Source organism: Rhinolophus sinicus, linkage group LG04 (assembly GCF_036562045.2).
Source record: "Rhinolophus sinicus isolate RSC01 linkage group LG04, ASM3656204v1, whole genome shotgun sequence".
In the NCBI taxonomy this organism is placed as follows: domain Eukaryota; kingdom Metazoa; phylum Chordata; class Mammalia; order Chiroptera; family Rhinolophidae; genus Rhinolophus; species Rhinolophus sinicus.
In genome coordinates, this window is record NC_133754.1 from 90525312 (window position 1) to 90545022 (window position 19711).

The 19711-nt window shown below is 38.6% G+C and overlaps 1 protein-coding gene across 2 annotated transcripts in view; it reads right to left on the bottom strand.

Annotated features, from left to right (window-relative positions):
- Positions 1–4105: 4105 nt before the first annotated feature.
- The window catches only part of FREM2 (FRAS1 related extracellular matrix 2), a 167526-nt gene continuing 151920 nt past the window's right edge, over positions 4106–19711 (bottom strand). For both annotated transcript variants that reach the window (XM_019753570.2, XM_074329990.1), the window contains exons 18-24: positions 19595–19699; positions 18093–18220; positions 17869–18003; positions 17001–17127; positions 15931–16118; positions 12032–12178; positions 4106–10751 (exon numbers count right to left, since the gene is read on the bottom strand). In XM_019753570.2, the coding sequence (XP_019609129.2) occupies positions 10239–10751; positions 12032–12178; positions 15931–16118; positions 17001–17127; positions 17869–18003; positions 18093–18220; positions 19595–19699 (1343 nt within the window). In that variant the 3' untranslated portion in view covers positions 4106–10238. The remainder of the gene's footprint in view (positions 10752–12031; positions 12179–15930; positions 16119–17000; positions 17128–17868; positions 18004–18092; positions 18221–19594; positions 19700–19711) is intronic.

Below are 19711 nucleotides of genomic sequence, written 5' to 3' on the forward strand. Positions count from 1 at the left end.
TTTTGGAAATCAGCTCACAAAATAATTGAGCCAAGTCTGTGTCTTTTTATTTGATTTGGCCTTTTGAGTTGCTTAAGGAAATAGTAATATCTCTAGATAGATCTTTCCTTCAATAAAAAGTTAAGACTAACTAATGCTGGGAAAGTTGGAATCTGGGAGAATATGATATAAAACTGTTGCCATGCAGCAGCCTCTCCATTTGTCTCCTTGTACCTGCCCCTAAAACAAGGAGAGTCTGTGAGACGGATCGTTTCAGGGACTTTGCTTCACCTTTGTGCTTGCACCTTATGTCTCCCTGTTTGGCCCCAGAAAGATGGCTGGTCAGCCAATGACGAGTAAGATTCCCCACGAGGGGGGACAACTCAAGCCAGGTACAGTTGAGTGGGGGCCAACAGGAGAATCCATGGGGTTCACAGAGGTGGGCACAGCCCCCACCTTCCCCAGGCTAAGGAGACCTCTGCTTCAGTGGCTGCATTCCTTCCCACAACCTGCAGGGGAAGAGAGTCAATGACGTGCTCTCCATTTATTCATATGCATAAAGTTTTGTCCTTTGGGGAAGTACATTCATCCTGAGACTTACGGATCAGCTTCCTGCAGGCAAGCGTGATTGGCTTGAATCAGTTTCCTATTATGATGTGTGGGATTCACAGATCTTGAGATTGACAAGCTTTATCTCCTTTACTTCCCCACCTAAGGAATAAAACCTATACGTAGGCCTGATTTGGGGCCCAGTCCTTGAGACTGTAGTCCCTTGGCCCCACTTGTGCTCTATTCATGGCTACTGTCTTTTCTTAACCCTGCACCGCCCTCCTCGTTCCCCACAACCCTCATCATGCGGGTTGTGACACAAAACTTCAGGTGCTCCATTTACTAGAGCTACAGCAGAGCAAACTTGCCCTCACTCTTGCAAAGGTGGGGCTGTACCTCAGATTCATCTCTGAACCAGTGGACTTGCTAAATCATCACCCAAAACAGATGGCACTCAAGGCTTAGGCTATGCGTATTCTATTCCAGGAAAGGGAACACAAACCTGAAATATTTTCAGCTTTTTCTTTTTTTTTTTTTCTTTTTTACTTGCCAAGATAGAAATTTCCCTGACAACATAATATTTGCTTGCTTTCAACTTTTTAATATCTCTCTTAGGAGAAAAAAAACCAAAACAAAACTATGAAACCCTCCCTAGTGCTCCTTATCACAAAAAAAGTACACAAATTTGATGACATCCCTATCAGTCATCTTAGATATAAAAGAGGAGCCACTACAGAGAGACACACAGGCCGCATTATGTTCAGGGAGCTTGATTCTGTGTTAATAATGATTTGTCTGACTCTACATGTATTGGCAGGGACAGGAGCAGGGGTATAAAAATGATATCCTTTTTTTTTTTTTTTACCTTTAAGTGAATGAAGAAAGCCAACTCACTAGCAGATTGTGGAAAAAACAATTCCAGGAAATATGATTAGTAATTAATGTTAGTTTGAGTAGAAATTCAAATTTGGTTGAACATCCCTTATGACTGTCTCTTGGATATTTGGAACTTTTATTCATTGGTTTATAATAAAACCTATTAATTAATTAGGAAGTTTGGCAAGAGAGCCTCCCCTATTCATTGGCTCAAAATTCATTGACTGCCGATTTCCCCTCAAACATGTGAAAAGACCCACCCAGCCATCTGCTCCTCCCTTGCTTGAGTCTTGTTTCTCTGCTCACAACTTCTAGAGGACTGTCCATGGCTGAACTGAGAGCCCCAGATGACTGACACAGCTGGGACAGAAGGCTCTTCATTGCTGCTTTTCCTTCTTTCACCCTTTCCTGAGGGACTTGAGTACTACACGAGAGGAAGAAATAATCTAAAATTTTATTATCTTGACTTTGACTTTGGTTTTTAAAGCCTTTGTCTTTACTGCTCTGGTTCTGGAATTGAGATAAAAGAGTCCGCCCCTTCTGTTAGAGTCCACTTAACTTTGCCTCTAAGACAGACTCAAAGAAGGCTAGCCAATTCCTAGAGATTCGTGCCTTCATATGCAAAGCGAACAACACAGAGGTCCTATCCTTTGGGCTCTCACACTCTGGGCCACTACTCACCTTCCCTAATAACCCCAGGACCAGATACCAGACAACTAGGGACGGCCCTATGTCTTGGAGCCCATTGAAAGTATTCAAACTGGCCAATTCTAACCTTGTTTACCCTGCTTTGCCTGTTTCTTCCCATGGAAACCATAATAAAAGCTTTTGCCCACATTTTCCCCACTCCCTCTGCCTCCTGATTGACCATGTGCTTTCCTATGGTGTAGTGTGGTCCTGGAATCTGTGAATATAATAAGCTTTCTTTTCAAAGACGACAGTCTACTGACCTTTTGGCCTTGTCATACCTGAATAATAATAAAACCTACATTTAAGAGGCATCAAGTCAAAGCCCGGGGTCCTCATCTCCACACAGGGAGTGCTTTTCTCTACTTCACCTATACAGAGCAGACACCTGTTTTAATGTGTACAAAGTGCCCCTGGAAATCATATGCTGTGTGGCTCACATCAACAGAAAATCACACATCTATAAATTATAAACAAAGTTTCTTTGATTCAGGCCACTGACTTTGAGGTCTTCTCTTAGGACACTTGGGTATTACTAGTGGTCTCTTTAGAATTCAAGCCAAGTGGTGGCAGTGGTGTGGCAGAGATGGGGGTCTTGTCCTCATTCAAGTGATGGAACCATGTCAGGCTACAGCTACTGTGTGTTCTAATGTAGCCTACGTGTTTATGAGTCATTGTGTCCTGAATTGTTTCAACTCTGAGGAAGGCCTGGGAAAATATTTTGCCCTCTTTTTGCATATATCCTTCTCCAAATATTCTTCCTCTGATGAATACCCTGCATGCATCCCTGACCTGTTCCAACTTCCTTTGGATGTAATCTTGCTCTATCCAGTAACCTTCTCTGCCACCTTTTCCCACTTTGCATGAGGTCCCATTTAAATTCTAAGTGTGAGATCTTAACATCCTGAAATGCTCTCTGGGATGTTGGGAATAGGATTTCAGATTACTGTCAAACTTCCTTTGGGGCAGTTTACTGGCTTGGTTGGGGGGTAGGGAGGGCCCTATACAGTGTAGGCTCAGATTGGCCTATGTCCATGATGATTTTTTTCCTAGCTAGGTCCACACTGACTAATTCAGGTTTGGGGGGTTTTCCTTTAAACTGGGTGCCTCTGGGGTGACTGTGGCTTTATGGACAGGATATCTTATCTCCCCCTGTTGATATCCTGGTCGGGCTGGGTCATGAATCTCCCCTTCCTTGGTTCTTTCCTCCAACTTCCTAAAGGGCAGGTTTTCTCTTTAACAACTTGGATATTTTCTACCACACCAGCCTTTTTCTTTTTCTTCTATGATGAGGTTGATCTTTTTCTTCTATGGTACAGATTGAGCTGCACACTTCTGTTGCTGATAACCTTCTGCTATCACATGGCAATATCTCCCCCTAGTCTTGGAAGTACTGGAAAAGTTCTGACACAGGTGTTCTTTTTCTTCCATTCTATCTTCTTTTATGCATTATGTTTATTTTTGGGGATTACCCTTCAGTGACTCTGAGGCTGTCTTTGCATTTCCTTTTGCTACTAAACAGTGGTGGCTGCATATTAAAAATCCTACCTTATAATAAATCAAATGATTATTGACTTTGGTGAAGTTTGCATAAAGGTGGGTAGTCTACCTTGACAATAAAGACACCTGGTAATGGTCAAATCAGTTGATTCATCCTGATAAGTGCACCTGGGCAGGGTTTGGTAACTGTAGCAGAGTCTTGTCACCCGGTCCCTGGGACAACGTTTTTTCCTCTAAATATACATAGCCTCTGGCAGGCTACCAGCTATGTCTTCATCTGTTACTACTCATGAGCAAGCATAAGCACGAGCAGAAGATCCAGCAACATCAGGGATGGAGTGGGAGCACATGTCCCAGCCTGGAAGCCTGCAGAAGTGCAAGGCTCCAGAACCAGAACGGAAATAACTGACACTCATTGCAGACTACAGAAATTCTGTGAATTTAGTGTAAATAAAAGTTACAGAATACACCAAATAACTTGGCAATTTTAAAACATTTATATTCATATGGGCTTTATTTATATTATACCTGTGATATATTTTGAAGGACAATAGGTATAGTGATGAAACACTACTGGTAGCAAGAGCTGTTTTTTTTTTTTTAGACATGAATATAAGACTGAACGGCTCCAAATTATTTGCATAATTGGGTTCCCAGAGATAAACTTCAATATCCAGCAAATATGCAGTATTCTAGTAAACATCTGAAAAAAACTAGACCCTGTTAGTGTTTGAAGAATTCCCATGGGAAAATCACAAAAGCTATTAAGTTTTGCAAATAATTCCATTACACAAGGATATGTCACTCAGTGGCTACATAAAGAGAAATTCACTGAATGTTCTGGAGGGCACTTGGGAAGGAAGCAGGCAGTTAATACAATTATAAAACACACAACTCCTTGTCCAGGATAAAGTCTTTTATAGACAAATGGGCTCAAATAATATCTTGCAAAAAAACTTGAATTCCTGAATTCATAGAGAAAGACTCTATACTTGTTTTTGTAATGTGCTTAATTTTGGCCCATACAGAAAGGCCCTTATCTTTTACTCTTACCAGTAATTGTTTTCCTATATTTAAGTAAATTTTACTATAATGTTTTTATTTTTAATGTTAGTTTTGAAAAATTTACATCTGTCTCTTTTCTTTCTTCTTTTTTAAGGTACAATACTGACAATTCTTATGTGAGAATTACCCAAACTTTGGAAAAAAAAGTATCTGTAGTAGAAATTCATTCAGTGTTTAAGTAATCATGTAATCAGTGTAGGCAACATCTAGCTAATAGTAAAAGAGCATTTGATAATTATAAACACTTCAATGCTGTTAACATTTTAAATATTGTTTTGTTATTTATTTCATTGCAAAGTATTCAGTTATCCAAAACAACTTCATATGTGTGATCTTTGACCTTTTATTCTTACTCAATTAAATCCTTAAAGGGATTTTCTTTTTTTTTTTTACATCTTAAATGTCAATGTTGAACTTCCACTGAGAGAAAATCAAGGCACAGATTGTCATTACATTATTCAAAATGATGCTTTTGATCTTTTGCAAAGTACTTTTTTCCTTCATCCAAAAGCCTTAACATTTTATAAAGAAGGGATACTGCACAAATGCTGTGCTCACTTAAGAGCTTCCAGACGAATGAGAATGTCAATTACAGTGAAAATGGTAATGGTTTCAAAACTAAAAGAGAAGCATTATTGAAAAAAAAAGCTCAGAAAAATAAAAAAAACCCTAGACTAGAAAAGAAAGAAAGGAAGAAAGAATGATGAGAGAGAGAGAGAGAGACAAGGGAGGGAGGGATGGAGGGAGGGAAGGTAGTAAGTTACAAGTAAATTAGGAAGGAAGGAAGCAAAACGCAGTTGTCATTGTAAGAGCAGGGTTTTTTTTTCTTTTTTTTTTTTCTGTTGTTCTTTAGCAAAACATATTACTAAAAAATACACGCAAACAAATATAAGGGACAAGGAAATAAATGCACTTGAAAGACAGGAAATGTTCTGATTTTTCTGCAATAAAAATAAATCAAGAGTGAGTCTCACATTAGTATACTTCGTTTCATCAACTTTAGTTCAAGAGAGAGAATCAGCTTTCTTTGCTTATTTAAAAATTCTGGGTGGTGACCACACAATACAATATACAGATGATGTATTACAGAATTGTACATTTGAAACTTATGTAATGCTATTAGCCACAATAAATTTAATTAAAAGTTTTCTGCGTAATCTTTCTACTCAAAACTGTAGGAAAATTCCACACACTTCTATTTGAAAATCTCTTATCAAAATCAAAATAACTACCCAAATATCAAAGACCTTTGTTCTTATCATTAAAGGATGTGGAAACAAGGAGAAATAGTGAGGGACACTTTGAAACTATGGATAATATTTTCTGAAAATTTCTATGTCATTACCATGCCTTACTGGGATCAATTCTTGGAAAAAAATCTTAAGGAAACATATGAACCTTGAACTAATGTCAAAGAAACTCCATGATAGTATGTTCTATCATGGTCAACACAATGACCATTCTGTTCACCTTCTTGAAAATTTTCATATGAGCCATTTCAGTTAGAAGAACTATGTTTTTCAGATCATCTTTTTTTAGAAATAAGATATTTGGTTATTTTCATATGTGTGTGTGTGTGTGTGTGTGTGTGTGTGTGTGAGAGAGAGAGAGAGAGAGAGAGAGAGAGAGAGAGAATAGTACTATTTATAATTTCCTGCCAAATTACACATTTTTAAGCCATGGCAATTTGGACTGATTGAACGCTTGAGTCCCATTCATTTGCCACATGGTTAGTGAAGACACCTGTTTTCATCCTTTTATTATTATTATCATGGCCAGAAAAAAAGACAGCTTCAAAGAATCATAACACACTTGTTTCCAAATTAATACAATTATGTAAATTTCAAATTGGTAAAACATTTGCATCTTTAAAAATATTTTCTTTATTAAAGGACTAATTTGGTTTCTAAGTCAATACTAAACAGGTATTTTCAAAATAGTACCAGAAATCAAATTTCTCACTTTTGAAATCTAAATATTTTGCTCTGTTATTGTTACTTTAACATTTCTCAACCTGGGACTATTTTAACATTTAGCACTGATTTTTGTGAGGAAAAGCTTTCTGTGATTTTTACACAGGTCCATTTCCAGTTTTAAAGTTGACCTTGGAGTTGGTACCTGACCTTGGAATTGCAGGTAAGATGATGAAGCTCTTTTGCTGCTTACAGAACTAAATCCCTTCATATTGAACCCAAGTTGGTCTTTCTTATCAAAAACTGTGCAATAGTGTAGCAGGATTCTAGTTGTTCCAACATTGTGGATGCTTGGGAGAGGGTAGAGGTCAGGAGGTGCTGACGATGTTACAGGATTGGAAAAAGAGTGGAAACGTTATATCCCGTTCTTGGAATAATGAGGGAAAGAATATGCAGAGTCACCCATATCACTGCCATGTACATTCTCTATGTGGGTTTGCAAAGAACACATCCATTAAATTACTGAGTGGAAATATTTTGTATTAGATCTGTGATCAGAATGATCCATAACATGTGCAGTTCTTGTATGTGAAAAAGGGTGGACTCCACTGCTAGTGCTCTAAAGAGATTTTATAATTGTGGTTCACAGGGATGCCTGGTGTCGTCTTGGTCCAGGAGGGAACATAATGCAAAGCTTGATCGCTTTAGTCCAAAGAAAGAGCTACATTTGATTATCACCTGCCCAATGGCAGGGACAGTATCTTGGTTTCTATGTAATCTCTCAAAGTGGATAATCCTAGGTGAGCAGTCAGTAAATGTTAAGCAAGGAGATAAACTGGCATAAATAAAACCAGCATTAAAACATACTAATGCTTCATGGTTCATGTGCTGGGAGAGACACTAATGCTTAATATTTAGTTTGTGTTTTGGGTTTACTGTGCAGTCAACAAGACCTTGATTTATAATTAGGGTCAGAAGCTACTGAATATCTGAGAAGCTATTATTGCTTACATCCTGTTTTCTATGGGAAGTTATTTCATGTATGTGTTTTGATAGTACCAGAATAATTCTCTAAAAACAAAATATTGAAAATAAGGGTCTGTTTTATTGAAAAATAAAGCATATTGTCTGATACTTTTTTCCACTAAAAAGGTTTCTCATGACTAATGTATATTAAATCACATATTAAGTAAATGTTAAGAAAATGATGCAGAAATCCAAGTACTTTATACTTAAGAATGTTATAGCTACTTATTTCCTACAGTCTCTGTCTCTGTTTCTCTCTCTATCTCTCTCTCTCTGTCTCTGTTTCTCTCTCTCTCTCTCTCTCTGAAGGGGAGGAAGGGAAGGAAGAAGAGAGAGAAGGGAGAGAAAGAGAGAATGAGATGGGCAGAGAGGGAGAGAGATATTTCTTTGTCTGGAAAGGATAGACATGTTCTGTATTTTTTAAGCTCTCTAATTTATATATAGTAGTCATATTAGAACAGCTTACTGCAGAGTGAAATTTGGTATAAAACTAGCCTGGGACAAAAGCTCAAAACAGATTTCTTGTGGTAATGCTTCACTGATTACTATATTCAGTGACAGAGAAACCCCCAGGGGGTCAAGCTCTGAAGCATCTTAACTACTAGAGTAACATCAAGTGGATTGAGAGTACTTGCTCTAACAGTCTCCATAAATTGAACCCAATACTAAGTAGTACAAAGTCCACACACTATTTGAAGCTGCTTAACCCAGCTCTTTCCTATACAAGTTATGAGGTAGCCAAAGAAATAGCTAAGCATCTGTCAGAAAGTAAAGCAAAAGAAAAGGGGATAATTAAGAAAGTATTAATATTTATTTGATAAGTGAACTCCTGGGCTATATAGTACTTTTTATTTGTATAAGTCCTTTGAGGGACCCTTGAGTTGTAGGTGATATTTGTAAATTCCCCAATGGAAGGAGACTGGAGTCAATTCTATTCTTTAAAAAGACTTTGAACATGAAGTTCAGAGCTACCCAAAATAAGAGAGGCAAGTATTGGACACTTTCCACCTCTCTCCCAGCACCAGAGTAGCTTCCTTTTTTTTTTTTTTTCAAATCAAGAGATGGTTGCTGCTCACAGACACCAGATTAAATGTGCCTCTATGACCTGAAGAGAGGTTGGCCTCCTAAAAATCTCCATTCCATCAGGATGTCCAGTGTAGCCAGGTACAACTGCAAATGAAAGGGGATTCCAGGCAACACTTGATGGTTAGTCTTTAGGCGTGGTTCGTTTCCTTCTGACCTTATCTTTGCTGTAAATATACTTATTAGCTTTTCAAAGATTGGTGATTAAACTGCCACATTTTCCCTTTCCAACTAAAATTTCTGCCAGGCAAGTTCACATTCAATCAAGTTCCTTGGTTTTTAACACTGTAAGCAGTATTACAAATTACATTTTTAGATACTGAGAGACTGGAGATGCCAAAGAATGAGGCTTTCCTCTTGGATATGAGGAGAGTATGACAGACAATGCTGGCCACCACCAAGACCATCTTTGGAATGACAGTTGCAGAGATTCCCATGGTTTGGTGCAGATGCTGATTAGAAAGCTAACATAATGTCCTATAGCCAATTGAAGTTCTGGACATGGTTGTGTGACTATGCTACTCTGAGGGTTTAACCTCATGTATCATCTGTTAAAATGTTCTTCTATTCAATAAAGTATGTATAAGAAGCACTTTGGTTAAACATATTATATTAATAAATACCACTCTCTTCCTCCATATAATGATTTTCTCATTATCATTTATGGGTTCAATACTGCAAATATCTAGGCTCAGTTCTTAGGGAACATTGTCTTGTAAAATGCGAATCTAACTCTATGGCATTTCTTTGTCATCAAAATGTCACCAACCCTCTAATTTCCCACAAATATTGAGCACCAGTAAGGTATACTATCATGCAAGAACTCTACTGTTTTTCACTTTATACCCAAACTGAGCAGTCTCTCTTCAATAGTCTCTTCCAGACTTAACATATTCTTTGGTTTAATTTAAAATTAAATAAGCAAACTAAACAAGGAGGGTCTGATGAGGATGAGAAACAATTACCATCCAAATTAGTGAGTTACTTTCCCTCTATCTTTCTTTCAACTTCCTTCCAAGTAGTAGAAAGGTGATCTGTGGGTTGAGCTACCCCTGGTCATTAATTCTATGCTGTCTTCACCTATTAGAAAATTTGTTATAATAAAGTGTTTATCATTCTTCCAGACTACCAATTAAAGCCTTTCTAGTAATAAACTGTTATACAACAAAGAAAGTGTGATAATTGCACCTTCAAGGTTCATACTAACATAGCAATGGAAGACTCCTCTGAAACTTCTGAGAGAGTCTGTTAGCACCTTTGAATAGGTTCATCTCGGCTGTGTAGAGAAAATGCCTAAAACGAGAAGTCCATTCCTCTCTGTCCGTCTGTGGCTTTGTGTACCTGTGAACACATCGCTGCTGCCTCTGGGCAAGAGGAAAGATGTGGTCTGTGGTCTGACTTTGTCCTCGGATGCATGAAAGAGCAGAAAGAATTCAAATCAAAGTACAGTCAGGTCCTCTGAGCAGCTTCGTCACAGAAGTTCCCAATTTTCTGTCATTGGGTTTCTATTGTCTTAAGTCTGAGGCACTTGAGGAAAAAGTTGAATTCCACCTGGGGTCATCAAACCTCTGAGCTGTCGCTGTGGTGGCTCTGCGGTGGCATCATGGGCTCACTACTGCCTGAGCCCTTGGGGGCATCCTTCCTCCTGGCACTCTTCTTGCTCTTGCACATCAATGCTGCAATGGCAATGAGGCCGAGACTGAGTAATCCCACTGCGACACCTCCCATGACCACGACCAGGCTGACCTCAGAGCTGGGACTGTTGAGCTCCCGGGGGAGGATGCCATCAGGAGGAACTCTCCCTTTGGGGACCTGCTTCTTGTGGGTGCGGTCCAGGGAAATGTGCTGGATATTTGTTCCCCGGTTGTTTTCAGCTCCGATTTCCCACACCAGCGGGGGTGTGCTTTTGATTTCCCTCTTCTTCCTGCTCTTGGCAGTTGCCTGGGGCGTCCCTGGACTCACTACAGAGTGGTACTGGTACTCCACACTTCTTTTGCCAATGCCTCCATTGGCACTGTCTTTTGATCTTACTGTGTAGATTGTGTGTATGTACCATTCTCGGCCCAAAGCGACCTAGGAAACACAACTCTGTTCATTAGAAAATGATAACTACATCAACCTAGTTCGTGACTATTTGCAAAAGAAATTGATGGCAGAGATAATAAATGCCAATTTAATTTACTCTGCAGAATTAATACACTTAATATTTTAGTTTGAAGAATTAATACACTTAATATTTTTGCATGTGTAGTATGTGCAAGGCTTTGTGTAAAAAACTCTAAAGTATTTTGTGCAACTTTTAAGGGAGCATGTGCTGGTAAATATTTGGTAATCTATGACATATAGAATGTCAGAACTGTAAAGAACTTTAGATCTCAGTCTAACTTATTCATTTAGAACTTTACTAAATAAGAATACATAGCAGTTAAGTAACTTGCCCAATGTCACTCAATTAGTTAGTGACTCAATTAGTTAGAGGCAGGACTAGAACTCAGACCTTCTGAACCTCAGGACTCTTTTCTACTATGTCTTGCTGCATATTTACATATAAGACCATAGAAAAGTTTTCTGCTTTTCCAGGGCCTGTGAAAAGAAGGGATTTTCTGATGGCTCTTTAAAGCCAATGCTTTGAGAGTTAACAGTAAAACAGAACAAAAAGATATCATACTTCAACTACCTGTTTAGAAAGATTCAGAATAACAAGTATGCCTCATTAAGATTCACTCTTTAGGTGGAATAAGGCTAACACATTCTTCAGCCCATTCTGTCTGGAGAATTTTCAGGAAATCTACTAAAAGGTGTACTTGCTTCCCCAAGGATTCACAATGTGAACACATCTCTGAATTTGTCTCATTTGTACTCAGCGTGGTTATGGTCACCTGTGTCTCTTCCTACTGTCTATCCATAGACTAGGATTTTCTATCTTGGTTTATAAAGTCTTGGAGAATGCAGATTTATGTACCATACACAACTGTTTTTCTGAGTCAAGCAGTTTGCACAAGATCACTCTACTAAAGATGATCACGAAAAATCAACAGGAAGGAAATTTTTAATAAGAAAAGCAGATTTCCCAACCATCCGACTTAGATTTCTATTCTGGGCTGAATAAGGTTCTTCATTATGCATTCACTTAAAATAATGATAATACATTAATAAAAATAATAAAGCTAGAGTTTATGGATTGCTCACCATGTACCCAGTTATTGTTGGGTGTGGTTTACCTGAATTATTCAATATTCACATGAACTGTATACAATAATACTATAACTGCCATTTACAAATGAGACATCTGAGGCATTCAAAAGTTAAGTAACTTGCATGTGGTGACATAGCTATTGTGTTCATTGGCCCACCTGAAAGAGTGGTGTGGAGTCGACTTTAAATCCATCAGATCCAGGCTGATTCACTAAGAGAATAGCTTCAGGGTCATCCACTGCCAGTTTGGCATTAAACAGGACATTTCCAAAACTGGTAGCTTGTGTCTCTGGCTGAGCTTTGTCCTTTAAGCAGTAAGGGAAATGAGGATTATTTTTGCAAGTGCAGAATGTTTTCCTATTAGTTTTGTGCAAGTACAAAACCATAACGTGTCACCATTTAGTTTCATTTAAAAAGATGTTATTGTATTAAAATATAAGACAAAAATGCTTAACTTTGAAAATGGATTTACTTCATTGTTTGGGTCAAAGCACTTACACAGTTAAAAAAATTTTTAAATTTTCAATTACAATTGACAGTTTCAGGTGTACAGCATAACGGTTAGACATTTATGTAACTTACAAAGGGTACCTGCCGATAAGTCTGGTACCCCACCCAACACCATATGCAATTATTACAATATTATTGACTATCTTCTCTATGCTGTATTTTACATCCCTTGTGACTATTTTGTAACTGTCAATTTGTACTTCCTTCACTTTTTTCACCCATCCCCTCACTACCTCCTCCCATCTGGCAACCATCAGTTTGTGCTATGTATCTATGAGTCTGTTTCTGTTTTGTTTATTCATTTACTTTGTTTTTTATTAATACATCCCACATATAAGTGATATCAAATGGCATGTGTCTTTCTCTGTATGATTTACTTCACTTAGCTTAATAACTCTAGGTCCATCCATGTTGTCACAAATGGTAAGATTTCATTCTGAGTAATGTTCCATTGTATAAATGTACCACCTTTTTATCCATTTGTCTATAGATGGACACTTAGGTTGCTTTCATATCTTGGCTATTGTAAATAATGCTGCAATGGGCATAGGGATGCATATGTCTTTTTGAGTTAGTGTTTTGGATTTCTTCAGATAACTATCCAGAAGTAATTGCTGGGTCCTTCTTTGTCTCTTGTTATAGACTTTGTTTTAAAGTCTATTTTGTTTGATATAAGTATTTCTACCCAACATTCTTTCATTTCTATTTGCATGAAATATCTTTTTTCCATCCATTTACTTTCAGTCTGGTGTGTGTCTTTCAATCTGAAGTGGGTCTCTTGAAGGCACCAAATGTCTGGTTATGTATGGGTTGTGTTTTCTCATTAATTCAGCCACCTTATGTCTTTTCATTCAGCCACCTTATATCTTTTGATTTAATCATTTGCATTTAAAGTAATTGTTGTTGGGTACATAGTTATTGCCATATTATTATTGACATTTTAAATCTCTTTTTCTTCTCCTCCTCATTTCTCTCCTCCCTGTCCCTCTCCCTCTCCTTCTCCTTCTCGATCTCTTTGACATTTTTTTAAAAACTTTTATTTATTTTAAGTGTGTTTTTCTAGGACACATCAGCTCTAAGTCAAGTAGTTGTTCCAATATAGTTGTGGAGGGCACAGTGCACAGTGGCCCGTGTGGGGCTCAAACTGGCAACTTTATTGTTAAGAGCACCACACTCTAACCAACTGAGCTAACTGGCCATCCTCCCTTTGACATTTCTTGTAATACTCATTTGGTGGTCATGAACTCCTTTAGTTTTTGTTCTTGTCTGAAAAGCTATTTATCTGTCCTTCCATTCTAAGTGATAGCCTTGCTGGGTAGAGTAATCTTGGTTGTAGGTCCTTGCTTTTCATCACACTGAATATTTTGTGCCAATCCCTTGCGGCCTGCCAAGTTTCTGTTGAGAAATCAGCTGACAGTCTTATAGGAGCTCCCTTGTAGGTAACTAACTGCTTTTCTCTTGCTGCTTTTAAGATTCTCACTTTGTATTTAACCAGTAGCATTTTAATTATGTGTCTTGGTGTGGGCCTCTTTGGGCATTTATCTTGTTTGGTTGTCTCTGCATTTCCTGGACTTGTATGTCTATTTCCTTTACTGGGTTAGGGAAATTTCCTGTCATTATTTCCTCAAATAGGTTTTCAATCCCTTGCTCTCTCTTTTCTCCTTCTGCTACCCCTAGTGTGAATATTGGAATACTTCATGTTGTCCCAGAGGTCCCTACACTATTTTTACTTTTTTTTTCTTTTTCTTTTTGCTGTTCTGAGTGTTTTCTGCTACCCTGTCTTCCAACTTGCTGATTGGATCCTCTGCTTCATCGAATATACTATTCATTCCCCCTAATGTAGTTTTCATGTCAACTATTATAATCTTTAATTCTGACTCTTTTTTTTTTTTTATGGTTTCTCTTTCTGTGTGTAAGTTCTCACTCAGTTCATCTACTCTTCTCCTAAGTTCACTGAGCATTCCCATAACCAGTGCTTTGAACTCTGTATCTGTTAGCTTGCTTGTTTCCATTTTGTTTAGTTCTTTTTCTGGAGTTTTTCCCTTTCCTTTCATTTGGGACATGTTTTTTTGTCTCATTTTGGTGGCTTTCCTGTGTTTGTTTCTATGTATTAGGGAGATCTGCCATACATTCCATTCTTGGTATAGTGGCCTCATGTAGTAGATATTCTGTAGGACTTGGTCGCACAGGCTGCCTAGTCACCTGAGGTGGGTGTTCCGGGAGTCTCTCTTGTGTGGATTGTGTATGTTCTCCTGTTGTAATTGAGTCTGACTGCTGATGAAACATCAGTGACTGGAATTGACTCACAGGCTGACTGGCTGTGAGGATTGGCCATGATGACATTGGACAAGCAGGGGCTTATTCTATATGCTGGATTCAGTCTAGCAGAGCTCTGGTGCCTTCCAAATCCACCCTTTGGGTGTATCATTTGTGGAGCTAATTGGGTGGTACTCTGGTATGGTCTGAAGCTGAGTGTATTGGTTCTGGGGCCTCTTTGCATGAGCTCTAGTGCAGGACAACTTCTGCTGTTTTCTGTGCTCAGCCAGGGGCCACCTGGTAGAAGCTATAAAGTGTACAAAGTAATCTGTGGTTGGTTGTTTCCTGTGCTGGGGTTTGTGCTACCTAGGAGAGGGTATGCTGTGAACCACGGCTGGCTGCCCCTAGTACTGGACTTGAGGCTGCTTATCAAGAGGTACATGGCAAGCACAGGCCAACTGCTGTTTTTTTGGGGTTTGTGCATCTTTGATAGATTTTATGGGTGTCTGTAGCTTGGGTCAAGGTCAGCCATTTGTCTTGAATAGAGGTGAAAGAGGTTTGGGATGGGTGTGTGAGTTGGGTGGGGTGGCATCTCAGGGAATCACCAGGGTGGGGCAAGCTGTGTTAGCCAGGTTGTTGGAGACTCAGAATTGGCCCCCCCCACTGCACCTGCTGGTTATGTGGGGAGAGGGCTCAAAAAAAGAATGATGGTGCCTGCCAATACTTCAGTCTTAAAAAGTGCTGTCTCTCCAGCCATTGCCCTAAAGAAACCAGATAATTTAGTTTCTTCCCCTATGTCCCTGGTGCTTTTCAATCTGCTTTCCCTTCACTGGAGCTTAGGATGAGTGTGAATAAGTGAGTCTGTGCTCGGGCCCTTAAGGGGATAACTGGGTCTACAGCAACCCTCTGTCTCACCTAGATGGAATCCCTGCTGATTTTCACAGCCAAATGTTGTGGGGAATCCTCTTCTTGGCATTGGTGCTCCAGGCTGGTGAGCTCAGGGTAGGACTGGGACTTCTTGTTCTTCATGGGGGATTTCTACAGATGAGATATCCCTCCCAATTCTTAACCACCACATGGGACCAGCTTGTTTCACGTTTCCAACCCTCCTACCAGTCTCAGTGTGGCTTCCTCTTTATATCCTTAGTTATAGGAGTTCTGTTAAGCTAGTCTCCAGGTGGTTTCCAAGGGTGGTTGTTCTATAATTTACTTTTAATTTTGATGCAGTCATGGGAGGAGGAGAACACAACATTTATCTACCCCACCATATTGACCGAACGTCTACACTTACCACAATTTTAAATCTATATAAGAGTGAAGTAGAATCAGCTAAGCAGCCATATTCTGCATTTGCTGGACTGTACTTGGGAACATAGCCATCCGCTCCAGTGCAAAGAAACACCTTCTCAATGCTGCAGTAAAAGGAATTACCTAGATTCTGGACAGGATCTACCATGACACGACCATAAATTACATCACCTGAAACATAGATGCAGAAGTGTTATTTCTGTTATGTGATAAAGCATCTCTATATGACACTGCAAACAATTTGTGACAATCATGACACTAGAAAGAATTTCCTTCTCTTTCTAATGAGGCATCAAATGTTGAAGACCTTTTAGTGTTGGCTTCAAGATCTGGTTCACTCCCAGGCCTCAGATATGACTACTTTGCAGACTGACCACAAGTGACTGAAGATGTAGTGACCCTCACATGCTCATCTAGTAGTGGAAATAACCTCAAATCTTGGCCTATAACTTCACATCCATAGTATCCCATTGTGGTTAAAATCCAGTTTACATAAATAAATTAGTTGCCAATATACAGACTAATACATTATAGAATAGCACTAAAAAAGAAAACATCAATAAAAAGTTGAATTGGCTTCATTTGATTGTGAAGGAGGTTTTAAGGAAACTCCCTGGTATTCAAGCATCTATTTCACAGCCATTGTTGAATTCCTACCGTATGTGTTAGATATTGGGAGAGGTTCTGGGAATACACCACTGGATAAGAAAGGCACACTGCTTGTCCATGAGGCATTTATAGTCTCATGCAACTGCAGTATTTGAGTCTGTGAGACTTGAAAATGCATTCAAGAAAATAATACAGACTTGTTCCCCAAATCAGTTAGGTTAGGGAAACAGAGATTAACTTCTCCAGAAATAAAACCATCCAGCAACATATACCCAATTTCAATGACCCACTCCACTCCTACCACAGTGATAAAGGCCCAGTTATATTCTCAAAACAATACAAGAGGTTGTAATTTTCTTCCCTCAAACACAATCCCAATAAAGCACAGCACAACAGATACAATGTAAAACATACAGAGCAGTCCTCTGATTTTTAAAGTGATACCTTCTGCAAAAGCAACATCACTCTCATGCCCAAATCCCATGGAGCCATCAGACAACCAGAGACTCTTCTTGGAGAGTAGGTACATTTGGGTGTTCAGGCTAAACTCAGCTGCCACTGGATCACTGACCTAAAACCAAGTGTAAAATTCCTTTTAAGTGTTAGTGATTGTTCTGATGGTGCACAGACACATTATTCACAGATATACACACTTAATGTACCCTGACATATAGACTACTGAACACTGTACTGCGATTTTCATGTCCAGTCAAACCACCGTAGGGACCTGTAACATCGGCTTTGTCCTTGAGAAGACAAAACTGGTGAGGTTAAATAATTTTTGAATGGGACTAAATAGCATTGCTTGAGCTAATGTTGTTTGGTATATTGGGGTATGTAAGGGGCTTATAAATGTGATCAGTGGAAGGCCAACATTTAGTATAAGTTCTTGGACAAAAAGTACCATCACATTTCTTTTAATGCATGACAATTAGGTACTTTGAGGTGGCATGAACTACAGGATATTTATTCTTCTTGAAGATCAAGAACAGGATGAAGAAAGGCAGAAGAACACTGTGGAAAATTCTCAAATCTCCAAGACAACAAACTCCAGGAAGAGACAAGGTCACACAGGAAAGAAAATAACCCTTGTATACTCTTAAACTATGGATTTTATATACGGAACCAACAACAGATAAAGGGCAATTCTGTCCTCTTTCCTTCCTCCCTTTCTTCCTTCCTGTCTGACTTCCTTTTTTCTCAGCATGTGAGAATTAAAAAGTCATTGTGTGAATTTTTTTTAACTGATAAAAGTAAACCAAACAAATAACAAAGTGGGATTCTAATGGGAAAATAATTTTATGAGACACACCTGTTGGAATCGGATGTCAAGGTCAAAGGTGACAGGCTCTCTGGGGTTGCAAGTGACTGGCAGGCGGTACTCCTGATGTGATGGAGTGGTGCATGGCAGCAGTTTTACAGTGTAGGTCCCTGAGTAGTCACGTACCTTCAAGGAGCAGAGAAGACATTTAAAAATCCAAGGTGCAATCAGAGGCAGCAGAAGAGGAAAATTAAGTAAGAGGCTTAGTCACTCACTGCAAAGTCCGACACAAAGCTCCATTGCTGGACTGGCTGGTTATAGGTCGGTTCACTCCTTATTAGGCGCAGGGAAAATGTCAGGCCTGGATGATCAGCTGACATAATCACTGAGCTTGTGAATGACGCTAGAAAAGTGCCAATAACAATAATGGTATTAAAAGAATGCAGAACAGTTTAGAGTTTTCAAAGTACTTTACAATACATTATTTGCTTTTATTCTTATAATAAGCTTACAAAGTAGCAGGGTTGGTATAATTATCCTCATTTTGAAGCTAGAGAAACAGTGTGACTTTCCCAAGATCCCACAGCTAGGATGTGTGCCTTTTGATTTCTAATTCAGTGGTTTTTCCACTGTATAATTCTGTTAAAAGATAATGCTACAATAGTTCAAGGCTACTTTCCAGGGAGTAGCAAAACCGTGCAACAAAACCTGATGTGAATGTATTTATTGGGCACCAAAGCTATTAGCATCCACACAGCTGGGCAAACCCAATTTATAAATGGAAACTAATTTTAATGAGATTGCTTGTAATCGTGTATAAACAAACATCCAGTTTACTAGAAAGGTAGACATATATATCATATGGTTGCTGGACTTATGATGGTGATCACTGATTTAGGTACATAAATGTTGAATAGCTATGGTGCACACCTGAAACTAATATAATATTGTATGTTAGCTATATTGTTTAATAAAAATCTTTAAAAAAATAAAGGTAGACATATGAATGGGAACTGTAAAGGCCAGGAAATCCTCATTTTCTAGAACTGTCAATTACAGTGGAGAAAAATGATTCCTTTTGGTTCTGTATTTCTTGTAACTCAGTCTCATAAAAATATAATGAATGTCTTTTCTCTTCCTGAATTTTCAGCCCTATTCTCTCCTTTGTTTAGAGGTGACATCTAGAAGAAGAAGGATATAGAAGACAGTGAGTAAAGTATTTTCTCCTACTAATCTGGCATGACTTGGTACACCAGTAAAATAGTCAAACCAGTTTAGTAATACAGAGTCAAATAAAAAATTATTTTTAATGAAATGTCCTCTATATTTCAAAAAAGTCTTAGACATGGGATTTTAGTGACTGCTACCTTACTGATACTCAAAGCACAGTCCATCAGTTAATAAAATTACATAGTCAATAATTAAAGGCAATTAGTTAACATGTCTAAAACTTAAGTTTGATAGTGAAGTGATACTCTGTCTCTATTATAAAGGTTTGTTACAGTACCTAGAAAATAGTTGTGAACAGAAAAGGGCTTGTTGAACAAATAAATTAAATTTCAATTTTATTTTGTACAATGGAATTGAAGTAGAGAAGGCAATTATTGTTGCTACATTCTTTCTAAGGAAAAGTATTTTCTCTAAAAATCTACATGGATAATCATTTTGTAGATTATGAGATGTAGCCAAACAATTATCAAGACCTCATAACATGCAATATGGAAAAACTCTTCCCTTGTGGTACGGGGAGTGGCTATTAATGGGCGATGGGACTTACCAGAATGTGACAGCACAAACAAACCATGGAATTGAGCCTCTGTCTTAAAGTTCACAACCAAGCGTCCCTCTTCACTGATGCGCATGCTGGTTGGATACAGAGAACCTACAGTGGGAT